This window comes from Puccinia triticina, chromosome 14A (genome assembly GCF_026914185.1).
Source record: "Puccinia triticina chromosome 14A, complete sequence".
Classification (NCBI taxonomy): domain Eukaryota; kingdom Fungi; phylum Basidiomycota; class Pucciniomycetes; order Pucciniales; family Pucciniaceae; genus Puccinia; species Puccinia triticina.
The window spans coordinates 4,858,836-4,874,642 of record NC_070571.1 but is presented as its reverse complement, the minus strand read 5'-3'; the positions used below and the strand labels follow the sequence as shown (position 1 = coordinate 4,874,642).

Genomic DNA, 15,807 nt, shown 5'->3' with positions numbered 1-15,807 from the left:
GGAAGACTTCTTGTTGACTAAAATGCTTAATCTAGAGGGACTGGCTAAGCTTTACTGGCTGGTGAAAGTTGATTGGGATTGAGTTTCCACCGCCATACTGGAAAAGCTTGGCTTCCTTGAAAGGAATGCCTGTGGGGAATTCTGACTGGATTTGCCAACCTTGTGTGCAATGCACTGTCAAGTTTAGACATTTGGATATTCATGCCCGGTCATTGGCCATGACCGGACATGAATATCCAAATGATTGCTATATGCTGGATGCATATACAGCAGCCAGGTAAGCTCAATCGGCAAGTTGCAACTTGTTGTTTGTTTTTGCCAATTTTGATTGGGTCTTGACTAATTTACTCCCAACAATTTGGACTCCGACTCCCAAAAGTCACCGATGTCCGGAGTACCTTATTTGGACATCTTCCCTGGGTCCCAACTCCCCGGACCAAAAATTGACCCAGGGGGCAATTTTGGGAGTTGCAAGTCAAATTTGTAAATATTAGGACGGTTCATGTAGGGCCAAAATCAGCAAGACCAAAACAAAGTTTATTCCACGGTCCCAGCCAATTTGGCTGGGAAGGCTTGCTGATTTATAACATCAGCAGGGTTAAAAAATCCCTACGTGAACCGTCCTATTGCTTGGGAGTCAGGACCTCAATTTTCACAAAAAACGGCAAAAATAAATGTGCAGATGTCCTCATCCAATTTTCAAAGGAAACCCTTGAAAATTGGACCAGCAGGATTTTTTAAAAGATTGCAAAAATCCAAAATTATTGGCTCTCAAGCAAAGTAGCACACCCCTTTCCTGAGGATTGCTAATGCCATGAAGCTCAGCATGTGTTCTTCAGAGAGTTTTTTTACCACTGTAAAATGTTGGCAGGCTTTGGTTGCCACAGTGACAATTTATACTTTATTATTGAGTTGGGGTAGGCAGCCGGGCAGCCCTCTGCGACGGCGGGTAACTGGGTGCAAGCATTTTCCCCCAGAAATTCAAGGACCTGGAACCACCTGGAAGGTACCTGTCCACAGGTGCTGGAACCCAATTGCCATTTCTACATTATTTGTTGCTATGTGTTGTAGCTTGTTACGTAAAGAATTATGTCTCACTACAGTTATGTCATGACTGACATACACTATGGTCTTGACGCGACATCTCTCAGCTATCTCATGTCACTTTTCTCATTACATAATGTAGACTATAAATAACCTTGTATTTCTAGTCTCATTATGCTTTTCCTTTGTTGTGCAATCTCAATTATTCTCTTTCCCTCCATATTTACATACTCATGCCTCTTTAGGTTATGAGCCTCTCCGCTTTATTCTGAGGCCTTACAGTTAGAATCTTATTAATCAGTTAGTGTGTTATTCCCGCCTGTGTGGCTCGCGTGTTATTGTGTGGATAGTACTCTGTTTTTGCCTGTGTGGCGGTGTGTTACAAAGTCTTTGTGACTATTATTGTTGACCTGTGTGGTTCTCCTTGGTTACTCGCCTGTGTGGCTCTTGCAACATTTTCCTGCTTCATAAACAAATTCCCAGCTATCTTCCCGCGCTTCTTGTTGGGGTGTACCTCTACAACCCCATTACTCTTTTTGAAAAACACCTCGTATCTTACCAATAGCTCTTATAAATAACGATGTCAACCATCCAATTTCTACTCTCCCCATCTGCTCCCAAACCATTATCTTCCAACTTATCACCAGGGGGATATTTGTGGCTCTCTCTAGAGAGTGCCAGATGGTATTTTGTTTCTTGAATGCTGCCAGATGCCAATTGTTACACCATTTGTGACTCAAGCTGAGATGTTGTTCATGTTAGGTGCAACTATATCTGAACTCATTTGTAGACTAACTCCAATGATACATACATACTACAGGAACTTCATGCTGATGTATATCCCAATGGAAAGTTCAAATTAATTTGAACTTAGAATGAACAAAGCTTGGAGTCCTGGTTTGCGTCATGAGTGCCTGTCTCACAGCATGCGCTGTCAGATGTTCACAGTTAGGTGGGTAGCAGCAAAAATTCTCCAACCAACTTGAGCCTACCCAATTTCATTACTAGATGAATGCCAAGATCCACTTGAACCAAGCCTCTTCCGCCAGTTGGATTTTGTCCTCAAACATGCAGTACAATGAAAATCATCGTGGAGCTGTGAGCTTTTTGGTGATCCATTGCCACCAAAGAGTGTTAATCCTAGATAGTTTGAGTCCAGCTGGGCCTATTCCCACTCCACCATGAGAGACTTGAAACCCCTCTGTAGATCTACATGGATGTTCAAACATAAAGGAGGCCCCTGCAGCCCCAACCCAAACACCACATCTGCTTGTTGGCTTGTTGGTAGGCTGAATGGCTCCTGCACTGTGTAACACTTGTGAAGGTTCCATGCTTCTCAGTGGAGACCCAAGAATCCTGCATGTTGGGCCATGCCTGAACTCAAATTATCTGTTCAACCCTTTCTCAGTGGCAGCAAAGTCAGAGGATGCCAGCTGCCAAGTTTGGATGCCCCAGTAGGTTGCTGAAAAATAAAGATCAGGTATCATGATACCACGAGAGCTGTCTCATGTAAAACGTCAGCCCCTGTCACTGTCTACCCAACCCTAGAATGAAAGCCGTCCTTATCAGCTACAGCAATCAACTCCTCAGGCAAACTCCCGTTGAGTTTGACAAATATGAGCTGCCCTGAGCTATGGTGTGGCTGGAGGAATTCTGATGGTTTTTCCAATTTCCCTGAATATGAATTTTGATCCTCATTTGTGACATTCCGCCGCTGTTGCTGTGTTGCAGAGCATTTTATGACTCACTGAGCGGGTACCTCCTCCATTTTATGGAAGTCGGCTATTCTGGAGTTTCTCAATGGTACATGTCAATCCAACTCAAGTTTCTGCTGGTTGTGGAACAGCAATATACTCAAATAATGTCACATATACTCTGAACTGGCCCCTGAAAGTGCAGTTTTTGGATTCCATTACTCATTTCCAACACAGCACCAACAAAATGGGTTGTTCAGAATCAATGTCTGAGGTCAAGATGTTCTTGTCTATTGAAGGGATGCCAGCAGAAATGTTGCTTCTCGCCGCCCATGTTCCTTTGAAGATTCATACTGATAAAAGTACATATGTTCTCTGGGCCAACATGATACACTATGAAAAAAACTTGAGAAAGCACTGTCAGTTGACATGCGCAATCCAGGTTGAAACTTCAAGTTCATCCAGGTTCATTCCATGGTCTATCACCGGTTGGCTCAGCATCATAGGAAGATCTGTAGCTCAGCTTTGGACTTAGCACAGTATTTGCATGTGCTGAGGGTGTCCTGATCTGTAAACCTCATCACCTGCAATGCTGACTGGTCATCCATACACATCCATACTGGCCCTTGTTGACCAGCCCCTGGGATGAATGCCCCTCATATTGGCAAGAACACGCACCCGTGTTGACTAGGAGGAATCCCTCCTGGTTGACAAGGGCATACCTTTGCCCACCAAGAATACGCGCCTGTGTCAACTGGAAGGGTCAACAAGGGCATATGTACCTTTCAAAAAAGGGCGTGTTGAGGGGCACGCCCTTGATCTCCCTGCTGTACACTCCCACACACGCCCAGCGGGGGCATGTGGGGGCGTACGAGGGGGATGGCCCCGGCGAGATGGTATGACCAGCTCGCCAAGAGATACTCTCCTCCCGACGAGCTGGTATGCACATACCAGCTCACCGAGAGGAGATCGCCGGGAGGAGAGCCCCTCTCGGCGAGCTGGTATACACATACCAGCTCACCAAGAGGAGCTCGCCGGGAGGAGAGTCCCTCTTGGCGAGCTGGTATACACATACCAGCTCACTGAGAGGAGCTCGCCAGGAGGAACTTCCCTCTTGGCGAGCTGGTATACACATACCAGCTCTGTCTCTCTTGGCAAGCTGGCCTTGCACGCCCCTACACGCCCCCGCTGGGCGTATGTGGGAGTGTACAGCAGGGAAATCAAGGGCGTGCCCCTCAACACGCCCTTTTTTGAAGGGGATGGGCGTAAACATCCTCCTAGTCAACACAGGCGCGTATTCTTGCTGATATGGGGGGCATTCATCCCAGGGGTTGGTCAACAAGGGCCAGTATGGATGACCTTGTTGCGCAGGAGGGGCAAGTGTGCAACCAGCTGAGCATTTGCCTCAGGAAGTCCGTGCACCTTAGACTTAGTTTGTAACTCAGTCTAGTGTGTTGTGCACTGTAGGCTAAAGCTGAGGATCTTCCAAAAATTCCAGGGTGTACCACCTGGGATTCATATGTATGAGCCTGGTATCAGCTAGAAATGAACTTGAGTATGCTGCATGTCAACTGCCAGCACTTTCTTGAGTTTTTTTCATAGTGATAACAGATTCCTTGTGTTCATTATCAATCTACTATAATAATCTACTTACCAAAACTCATGATCAAGAGAAATTGACAGAATGCATTTTTCTGCACCAGCATTTTGTCCATGTTGAGAGGAACTCAGTCCCTCCCAACTGCGTATGCGCACAAGGGTGCACAACACCGCAATTGGGATGACTTGGTAGCGGGATGTCTTGGTACAGGGTTAAAGTGGCAATGTCTCACTCGACTGGACATGCTTTGCTTCAGTATAGCAGTCATATGAGTTGGCACAAAAGGCAGTCAGATCAAGAATCATTTACTGGCCATGCAGCTATTTGTCTGGAGTTAGTGGAACATACTGTTTGAACCACTGTTTTGTGTGGTGTGGTGTCCTCACCCACCGTGATGGCAGGTTAACATGGTGTCCCAAGATTGGTTAATTTTTCACTGATCCACCACAATCCTTGATTGGGTAGGGTGTATAGCTGTCAAGATCAGCATTGGTGTTTGAATTAGAAGCTGCCAAAATCCAGAAACTCTTCAATTGCCTTTTGGCAATTGGGAAGGCATAATGGGCACCCAGAGAGTTCAAGTTTAGAATAAAATCAGATTTGTAACCTACTATTTACCCTCAGGGCCCAATAAGATTGGTGGGTGCTGCATCAAGATTTGGTGCCACCAGGACAATAGTGATTGAAGCGCGCTCATGGCAGCCGGGGAAGTTTGCAATAGTACAATTTAGCCTCATACCATCTGTTGCAGGTCATTGGGAACCTCATGATCATCTCAAATGGCAGATTGCATGTGAGGTGACCTCCATGAGAAAAAACCAAGGGATGATATGCAATAAGGAAACATGTTTTCCCCCTGATCATTCCCTCCAAGCACTTTGACAACAATAACTGAACATCTGTGTCTTTTGGCCTGGGCTCTATTTAAGCCAAATTTGTCATCCCTGGGCCTGATGCCTCTTAGCCATGGAACCCCCAAGTCGCGGATGAGTGAACTATGTCAAGTGATGCTCACTTCAAGGACTGCTTATGTAAGATGGCTGTTTTCCGTGAGTGTGCCACCTGACCTCCTTCTCCCATGCACCTTTCCAGTGAAATTGTAGCAACTCCAACACAGGATGTCCAAGGGAGACTGAAATATCCATGATCCATGAATGCTGGCACCGCGGGGGCATCAAAGCGAACACTGTGAGTGTGTTATGTTGCAGCTGCTGGGCTCTTTGCAGAAGAAGATGGGTTGAGTTTAGATGCTTGGCCTTGACACAATGATAAGCGAATAGGTCTATCAAGAGGAAAGACATAATTTAATGTCCGCCACTGTGGACAGCCGTCAGTCATGGTAGACATAGCCCTGCTCACACGCCTTGGCCCCAGTGGGGCCAATCTGTGCAGATTGCTCCGGAAGGATCAGGAAGAAAGCTGAAAGGCTCTGGGGTAGATGGAATCCAAAGCTGGCAAGCAAGGCACCAACAGAGGATGTGAGCTTTGTGACTAATGTTTTATGTGGGGAGGGGTAACACAGAGTCATACAAAGGGAAAAAACAGCGCGCCTGTGCGATTGGATGTGGAGAAGGTCAACCACACGCATAGAATGAATTACAACGCAAACAATCAAGGAGCAAAGCTTTCCCCTTCTCTTGATTTGAAAGGAGGAATCCCACCTCCACATTAATTTTTCAGTTCGGGCAGGGGATGGATGCATCAGAGATAGACCTAGCAATATATATTTCCTCTCTTTTTGCCCAACCTGGTTGGCCATACAACAAGTGAAGCTGACATCAAGCTCATCTCAATGATGCATATATTAATTGCGGTGCTTTTACTGTATCTATAAAAATGAAAACTAAGATGTCATAGACATGTGGATTTTTTTTGATATTCTTGTTCCCCACAAACCCTAGAATCAAATCCACTTTTTTGGCCTATCTGCACTGGGGGATCTGTCTTGAGATGCATGAAACAACTTCAATTACAGCTATTATTAGGGCCCTAATAATAGCTGTAATTGAAATTGTTTCACAGATTTCAGGACAGATCCCCCAGTGGAGGTAGGCCAAAAAAGTGGATTTGATTCTAGGCTTTGTGGGGAACAAGAATATCAAAAAAAATCCACATGTTCATGACATCTTAGTTTTCATTTTTATAGATACAGTAAAAGCACCGTAATTAATAGATGCCTTGTTGCTCATCTGTGATACTGCTGAAGATGATCAAAATTTCTGGTAATATCCATCTCTCCAACACTGATCCGCACAACATCCAGGCTGTGGGACATGAAATCCAAATCAAAACTTGCATTGCGTCCCATCAGCTCTCTCCAGATACACCCATCAATGCCTACCCAGTGTATAATATTTTGCTCCACTCATTGGCAACCGCGGTTCCAGCAATACTCTTCGAATTCTGCACCCAGGTTTTCTTTTCCGGCCAACTTCTCATTCAATCCAAGTCCACTCACCCTATCATTTGAGTGGAGCGGTTGAAATGGCAAGTTCACCGAGGAAATTTTCCTCTCTCTCAAGAGTTCAAAATGACCCAGGCTTTTGGGATGGTCTACGTTGCGAAGGTCCATATCAACCAAATTGTAGGATGTGTAGGCTATATCAAGGTTGTTGATAACAAAATCAATCTGGTCAGTGGTTTATGACTGCAACATCATCATCATGTGTACAGGTGATTTGCCAGAGTGCTGACTTAAAATTCTGCTTTCCAAGCCCGGTCACATCAAGCTCATTGCAAGCCATGCCCAAGCTCACAAGACCTTTCAAAACGTTTGCAGAGGGGATTCCATAAGGTTTGGAGGTGTGACAGAAGGGATTGAAGACTCTGGCAACAGATTGCTTGCATGATGTGTGGGCAACTCATCCAGTACATTTCTGTGGAAGTCTTCAACGCTGATAGATTGACTTTGGGATGTGACAGGTCAAACATGCTTCAAAGGTGAACCAATTTGACAAGAAACCATACGGCTTGAGGCACTGTCCACCAGCAAGATTTAGACTCTGAGTAGATGATTGGAAGCCAGCTGCAAGACTCAGACAACAGAAGCGGTGTAAGACTCAAAAGTGGTTGTGAAACCCTTTTGCTGAATGGAGAAGGGGATGAAGGAGTTGCAAGCTCTGCCCTTCTATACTACCAGCTACAAGACCCACCAAGCTCAGCTTGGCAAGTTTTAATTAGGTGATAGGAGTGGATGCTCAAGATGAGTTTGTTCAAGACACCGTATAAAGAGTTGTTATTGATATATAAGGGTTGTTATGAGTATAGTTGTAATTTGTAAGTGTTGAGAGTACAAGGTGGTGAGTGAATCACTGATGAGTAATAAACTGAGGAACAAAAATGGGGGGGGAGAGAGCTCCTTATATAGACAAATGTGAGGGATTTTTGCTCCAGGGGGGCTGTGCCAATACAGAAGTGGCTGTGTACAATTTATGCAAGGGGTGCGTGCATGAGTGAGGCTGTGCTTAATTTATGCAAGGAGGTGCATAAATGAGGCGGGGAACAATGGGGTTGCAGGGCACAGCCCGCAGGGGCAGTGCTACATGATGTAATGTAGATGGCAAACAAATACAAACTAATATATGCAGGGGAGCTAGAGTGGAGCGGGGAACGTATGGGTGTGTATGTGTATAGTGAGGGAAAGGTGACTTGAGATGTGTGACAGGGGTTTGATGGGATGCTACAGGTTGTCCAAAGGGCTAACTTCCAGTGTAGTGGGGCTCTGGTTACCCTTCCAGTGGGGACTAGGGGGTACTTTGGCCGTCGATTCCTTTTCTGGGGCCCATATGATTGTACCGTGAGGCATTCTATGACTAATTACGCAAATGAGAGAAAACTTTTGATTTTTCCCATTTCGTATACCACATCCTCCCCCAACTTATTGTCTGTCCCCAGACAATTTACCACATCTATTTCTGTATCTTGAGGTTTGAAAGCCAAATTTTGAGCTGTTTTAGCCAGAATGCCTCAGACTTCTAAATAGCTGGCCACCAGATGTCCATGCACGCCGCTGCGGAGTGGTTGAGCGGGGTCAGTTTTTTTTGATCCAAAATTGACTTTTGTCATCATAGGATTTTCTTGAGGAAAAAGTTTCTCTGTTTTTGAGGAGCCGTGGTGCTGCGCGCAGTCCGCAGTTGCGCAGCAGTCGACATTGTGTCTTGGTATTGTCCGCAGCTGTTGCGCTGGACCGCTAGAGAGCGCACGCCTGGAGCCGCGAGCCTCGGTCGACAAGTATTGATCGGGGACCCGTACCAAGTAATTGGGCCCTGGGCCCGGGTGCTCTGCACTGATCGCGCCCGCTCTTTCTGTCGGAATCCGACCGGGTATGCATATTGGCCATACCTCATGGGGGTTATGTACATATGTATGTATCCCTTCTTCCGCTCAGTTTGCAATCCCAATGACCTTGAACGAGTAGCCAACTTTACCAACCGCCTCCTCCATCTCCCGGGGCGGATTCCTTTGAGGCGCCCTTGGTGCCTCAGAGCGGGGTGGCAGAATTTTGCATGACTTTTTTTGCATGTCATATAGCTTGCAAATGTAAAAGCATGCAAAATTCCAATAACATCTGGGTATTTTGTAATTTTGCATGCCTTTGGCAAAATGTGATATCATGCAAGGGTATGTCTTGCAAACTATGTCATGCAAATATCTTTCTGGGTCTTGCCTGCAGCATTTTTCGCAGGGCATCTTTTGCAAGTTATAAGGTGTGCAAGCAATATGGCCTGCAAAATTCAAAAATGTGTGCAAAGGGAGGAATTTTGCAAGACTTGCGCTTGCAAGACATGCAAATCGCTTGCAAAATTGGAGAATTTTGGGGCCTCAACAGAAATTCGCACGTCTTATTATGACTTTGCAAGACACATATTTCTCAATGAAAGAGAGAGAAAACAACAAATCAGGTGATACCATATATTTGGGAGAGGCAAAACAGCAAGTTACATGGATAAGATACTAATAGTTCATCTTTGCCTACTGGATCTCCAAGTAGGCTGGGGGTCTTGCAGAGGTGGGTGAGAGGACTTCTTTCCCTTTGTTTTGGCCTCCAATGAATCATTGAGTGGTGCAAGATCGGTGGCCATGAATGTTGGGGGTGGCTGTACTTGTGGCAACTTGGGTGGTTTCAACTTTAGCTTAATCAAGACCGGTTTTTTGACTGGCTGTGGCTTACTTGTTTCTGAAGAAACATTGGGAAGGGCGGGGGTTGTTTTGGAGCGTTTTCCAAGGGTTGAAACCTTGGGGACACGGATTTTTGATGGTTCAATTGAGGGCGGTGTTGGGAAAGTTGGGGATACAGGCCTTTTCGAGGGTTCAATCAAGGGTGGTGCGGGCAAAGTCGCGGATGGCTGCGAAGGGTTGTGGGGTATCAATACAGAGTTGTAGGACGAGTTGAGGATCGCTTTCATTTTGATGAAAGGAAAATCACCAGCCGGTTGCTCGTTATCTTTGAGGATCTTCGCCATTGCTGCATCCATAATTTTCTCTTCTTCCGGCGTCCACATCCTGGAGTACATCAGCCAGGAAGTATCTGGAGAGACACCCGAGATACCACCTGGCACCTGATTGACAAGTTGGGCAAAACCGTCGTTGCGAGCATTGTTATGGAGCCAAACGCCAACCATACCACCCAAAGATTTGAGCATTTTTACCCAATAGTGATCATTTGCCCAATAGCCTCGCAACATCAGAGTAAAAGTGTGACCGCCAATAGAGAGCTTGAAGGGCCAATCGGTGGTACCCATGAAATCGCGCCTTGCGCGATTTGTCCGCTATGTGCATCACTTCTAGGTGGATGTTGAGATGAAGAGGCGGGAGCTCGTCTTCAAATTCCAGCTTCGAAATCTCGAGAAGATTGTGTCCGTTGTTGCTCTGTGGACCGACGAGCTTGACTTCGGAGTTGAGGCGCTTAGGCTTGCGACCCTTTGTTTTTTTGGGAGCTGCTGGTTTAAACAATGGTTGATTTGCCTCCGGGCATGAACGACAGACGCGGCCGCAGTTTATTTGAATGCCCTCTCACCAGGAAAAAAAATAGTCACTTGATGACAAGTGACATCATGCCAGCTCCAGCGGGTTACCCACCATCTACCCACCATCTACCCATCATCTACCCACCATCTAACCACTTTAAGAATTTCCACAGGAGATCCTCAGTTTTTGCTGGGCACCACTGATCCCCATTTCTGGTCAGCTGATACTCAGCTTTAGCTCCCAGCTTATGCTCAGCTTTGGTGCCCAGCTCATGCTCAGCTTTGTTGCCTAGATCAGAACCAGTCCTGGCACAGCTTATTTTCAGCTTTATTCCAGTCATGGCTCAGCTTAGACTCAGATTAGGACTATCATTGGCCCAGCCAATGCTCAGCTTTGGACCAGTATTGGCTCAGCTGATTTTCAGCTTTGGATAAATCTCGGCCCAGCCAATGCTCAGATTCTGAGTCTGACCACTCCTGTAACAGCTTATTCTCATCTGTGGACCAGCCTTGGCTCAGCTGATGCTCAGCTGTGGACCAACCTTGGCTAAGACAATGCTCAGCTGTGGACTAGCCTTGGCTCAGCTGTGGACTAGCCTTGGATCAGCTGATGCTCAGCTGTGGACCAGCCTTGGCTCAGCTGATGCTCAGCTGTGGACCAGCCTTGGCTCAGCTGTGGACCAGCCTTGGATCAGCTGATGCTCAGCTGTGGACCAGCCTTGGCTCAGCTGATGCTCAGCTGTGGACTAGCCTTGGCTCAGCTGATGCTCAGCTGTGGACCAGCCTTGGCTCAGCTGATGCTCAGCTGTGGACCAGCCTTGGCTCAGCTGATGCTCAGCTGTGGACCAGCCTTGGCTCAGCTGATGCTCAGCTGTGGACCAGCCTTGGCTCAGCTGTGGACCAGCCTTGGCTCAGCTGTGGAACAGCCTTGGCTCAGGTGATATTAATCTTTTGAATAGTCTCAAAAAATCTGATACTCAGCTTTGGAACAGCCTTGGCTCAGCCAACACTCAGCTTTGTACCAGCATTGGCTCAGCCAATGCTCAGCTTTTGAAAAAATTTGGCCCAGCTGGTGTTAATCTTTGGAACAGTATTGTCCCAGCTGATCCTAAGCTCTGCACAAGCCTTTTCCAAGATGATGCTCAGCTTTGGACCATTGTTGGCTAAGCTGATGCTCAGATTTGGAATATTCTTGGTCAAGCTGACACTTCAATTTGCTTCAGGCTTGGGATATCCAATGCTGATCTGTGGCCCAGGCTCAGCCAATGCTCAGCTTTGGCCCAGGCTCAGTCAATGCCTACTGCTCAGCTTATGATGAGCATCAGCTGTTCCTGGGAAAAAATTAGGATCAGCTGACTGTGCCACATTGAGTGCTCTGGTGCAGTCCTGCAAGCTCTACAAGTGCTGGTGGAGCAGACTTGGAGCAGCGCTGGAGTAGCTCTGGAGAAGAAACCAAAGCTGCATCATGTCACTTGCCATCAAGTGACTATTTTTTTTCCTGGTGTCTGTAGTCCAGACGTTGAATAGCTGTCCAACATTGGCGTAGGCGGTGTTGGAGCTGAGGAAAATCTCGGGACGTATGGAGATGACATGGGAATTGCGCCGCGTCTGTTCGGCTGGCTGTTGGGTCCCCGGTAGCGCCTCACAGCTGAACTGTCAATCTTCAATGAAGCCAAAGAGCTTCCGGAATTTGTTGTTCTTTTTATGGTTCAACGGGTCCAAAAGGATTTCAATGAAGAAATCACAAGAGGAGAACTCGCCTCAAATAAAACTTGCTGGGTGCTTGGAGTTGGCCATTTCCCACAGCTTGTTCTGACCCCTCGTGAGTGTTGAACGGATTGAGCCAGTCAAGTTCAGCTCATAAGTTACCCTCAACGAGAAATGGAGGAGCAGCGCGGTGAAGAGATCGGTCCCCTTGCCACTGATACCTTGTTGCCACAAAGGAGTATACAGAGCATACAAGCTCTCCAACGCTGCGGCCATCCAGCATCGATTGCTTCGCAAGGGATTATCGGGGACAGCGACGTAGGAACAGTAACCTTGTCCAGGTGTCTTGACAACTTTTGGGGCCCTCTCCGTCTTAGCTTTCTTGGGATCCGGCTCGGCCAGAGCATCAGTAGTGTTGGGAGGTCTTCCATTTTTCTGGTATTGCTGGCGCTTACGAGTCATTCCAAACGAGACCCCAACTTCAGTATTCTTTTTGGCCCCATACTTTATTGAGACCCCCTTCATCACCGCGGTCCAGTCGTCCCATAACATCTTGACAAAGGAGAACAACTCGACCATTCCATGCATCAAGCTTGTCCTTCCTTGGCTGAATGAAGAAAGCATACTTAATGAGTAATATGAAAGAAAATAATAATAATAATAATGACACAAGAATACCCACCTAATCATGTAATAGAGGCGATGTAGACTTTCCTGCGCATTGGTGGTGTTGGGGATCCCATTGGTTCCGTTTTTACTGAGCATCGCCCGCCGGGATGGGAAAAGTATTGCCTCAACATCTGCCACTGTCCACCAATTTAGCCATTGTCGGACTCTTGGGTATCGGCGGTGAATATAATTGATTTTCTGCTTGTGAGTCTGACCACCTTCAACAGACGGTTCCAAAAGATCCAAGCAACATTTTTGGAAGGTAGCCTGCAAGCAAATCATTCGTCAGCTGGAGATATAACCTGAATGTATAGATGTGGCTTACCTCCTCGTCAGCCAATACAAGAGATTGATTGCGTTTGATTCTTGTCACCTGGGCAGAAAAATGCTGCTGGCATCCTTTCAACATCGATGCCGCCTTTTCTTCGTCTGAGACACGAAATACATTCATGTATGCAGCCTTGTGCCCCTGCATCTGAGCCTTTGAGAAGTCAACGACTTGTTGGACTAGGAGGTCTTGCTCCTGGGCAGGAATTGAAGCGTCGTTGAAAAACTGTCGCATTAGAGTAGTAAAATGGATTTGGTGGTACTTGACTGTCAACCCTTGGATCCACAAAAGCTGAACTGGTATCCATTGCTGCAATTCGTCACAGAACATAGAACTGATAGGAGATACCCGTTCTCGAAATAATGGTACGTGACATCTGAGACTAGTCCTCTGTGGTAAAGTTCTCCATTTTTATTGCAAGCAAGTAACCTTTCCGCCATCCATTTCGTCTGAAAAGTGAAATGCTCGGATCCAGGTAGGTATGAGGCCGAGATGATGTAGAGCCCTTGCCTGTTTGAAATTGGGAAGAAATGGAATTGAGATTGGCTCAAAATGTGAATCATATGACATGAAAGATTATGGCAAGACTTACGCGGCCCAACTGAACATGTCAAGAATGAACTTGTCGCTTGCGCCCGCACCTTTTTTACCCGGCACAATGCCCAACTCAGCCAACAGTGTCTTGCAATGGTATGCAAGTCTAAAACACATTGAATTCAGCTTTGGGATTGAATGCATCAAAAGGAAAGTACATACCGGTCACTGTTCTGAAAGCAAGGGTGAATATCGGTGACACCTTCAAAGGTTCCATCTTCATTCTTGTTTTCGTCTGCTTTCTTACCCAGCTGCAATTCAAATGATCTCCAACTTAATCATTCAAATCTGAATCCGATCTGCCCAATGAGATAATTAGACTTACCTTAAGCTTGAAGGCACCTGCTGACGGGTTCTCCTTGATAAGCTTTGCAAACGTGGCCTTTGCCAAGGGGTCTGGCTTCTTTGCCTCAGCCCATGGGTGGTCGTGTGTGCCCTTGTGTCTGAGGAGCCCCCAACCAGATTCAAGATGGACATCGAAACGCACCGAGGTGTTTTCACAAGGGAGGTGAAATACTTTTCCAGGACATTCGCCGGCAAGACCTTTGCATTTAATGGGCCTGGGTGATAACAGTAAGTTTTGATGATAAACAGTACTCCGTTGCATTAAAATAATTGTACAGGAAAGCAAAAAAAGATGCACATACTTGTCACGTGATTTCAGTTTCTCTATCTCACCGCTTCCGGTGGGGGGGGGCGCCTGCCCACTCACATTCTGGATTATCGCACACTAGATCCCCAAGACACTTGTAACACCACACTTTCCATTTTCCGTTTGCCCGGTTATTCCCGTTGTGCCGCTTGACAAAGGCAGTACTACCAAAATTTGTAATCTCTTTGCCCGGTAGACGCACAAAGGTGGTTTGACCGTTGGGATATAGCGGGTAGCCCTGTGGATCAAGCTGGCAGCCGTAATCAATAAAAGTCTGGTGATCATCGTTTATATCTGGGATGAACCATTCCTTATCTTTTTTCTTTTTCTTTTTTTTACCTTCTGATTTACCCGAAGAACTCCCCGACTCGGATTCTGCTCTGTTGAGTTTTTGAGGTTGAGAGGTATCCTTTTGAATTGGAGAGGGAGGTTTTGGGGGTGTTTCACTTGCTTGGTCTGACTGTTGATCGGAGGCTTCATATTCATCTGACGTTGTTCCCGGGACCACGTGTCTGGAAAGCCGCATGCTGGGGTCCTATGTATTTGCGGACATAGTGAATATGTGTACAAAGAGCGTGGGGAAGGGAGGATTTGAGTTTAACTTACTTAATAAGCGAGGATCCTTGAGGTCGCTGGGTCTGGAAAAAAAAATGATACTTGTGAGAGATGTTGTGCAAAAGCGGGAATGATTGCATGCAAAATTCAATTTTACCGGGGGAGGCTCGGTATTTTGCAATGCATGGCTTGCATGCAATATTGTCGTGCAAGAAGGTGGAATGCAAAGTTATGTTTTGTGGTTTAGGGTTGTAATTTTGCATGACCCAAGTGCAAGTGTTGTAAGTAAAGGGGGGTAAATTTACATGTTGGGGAGCCCCTCTTGAAAATTTGCGGGTAATATTTTACATGTGTTAGTATTGCATGTCATATGTCACAGGCAATGGCTTGCAAAAATACAATAACCCCCGGTTGAATTGTAATTTTGCATGCTACTTGCTTTGCGGGGCTCATGTCTTGCAAAATATGTCTTGCAAAATTATGGGCACCCCCTCAGAGCCGATCCGTAGATTTCGCCGCCAGACTGATCCCAACAAACCGGCACCTGAGCTTGCTTCTGCAACCTTGAGCTGCATGGGCCCAAACTTCCCAATCTTCTGCCAACTTCTCAATCCAAACGACCTCGACCCACACCTCAATCCTAACTACATAGACGACTTAACGGACCACCTCTACCATCTCCAGGGGGCGGATTCCTTTGAGGCGCCCGCGGTGCCTCAGAGCCAATCCGCCAAAATCACCACCTCCTTCCACCAGTAAGGATGGCTATAGGGCGGGCCGGCCAACGGGCCGCCCGAACCCGCGCGGGTTTGGGCCGGGTTTGGACACACATTTCAGATAATAATTTAAAATCGGCCCGGCCCGTCCGACCCGTTTAGAAAACGGGCGGCTCGCGGGCGGCCCGCGGGCGCCCGTGGGCCTCCCCCGGTCGGGGGACCGGTGTTCTCCGAAGCGGGACTGGCTGCCGCTGGCAGCTGCAGTGCCACCTCAGCCAACTA

At 46.8% G+C, this 15,807-nt stretch overlaps 1 protein-coding gene across 1 annotated transcript; it reads right to left on the bottom strand.

The window, feature by feature from the left end:
* Nucleotides 1-9,299: 9,299 nt before the first annotated feature.
* On the bottom strand, nt 9,300-10,312 carry PtA15_14A438 (uncharacterized protein; the record flags this gene model as incomplete). Its single annotated transcript, XM_053163154.1, has 2 exons — nt 9,300-9,683; nt 10,289-10,312. The coding sequence occupies 2 exons, from the start codon at nt 10,310-10,312 to the stop codon at nt 9,300-9,302; spliced, it is 408 nt and encodes a 135-aa protein (XP_053027109.1).
* Nucleotides 10,313-15,807: the final 5,495 nt, after the last annotated feature.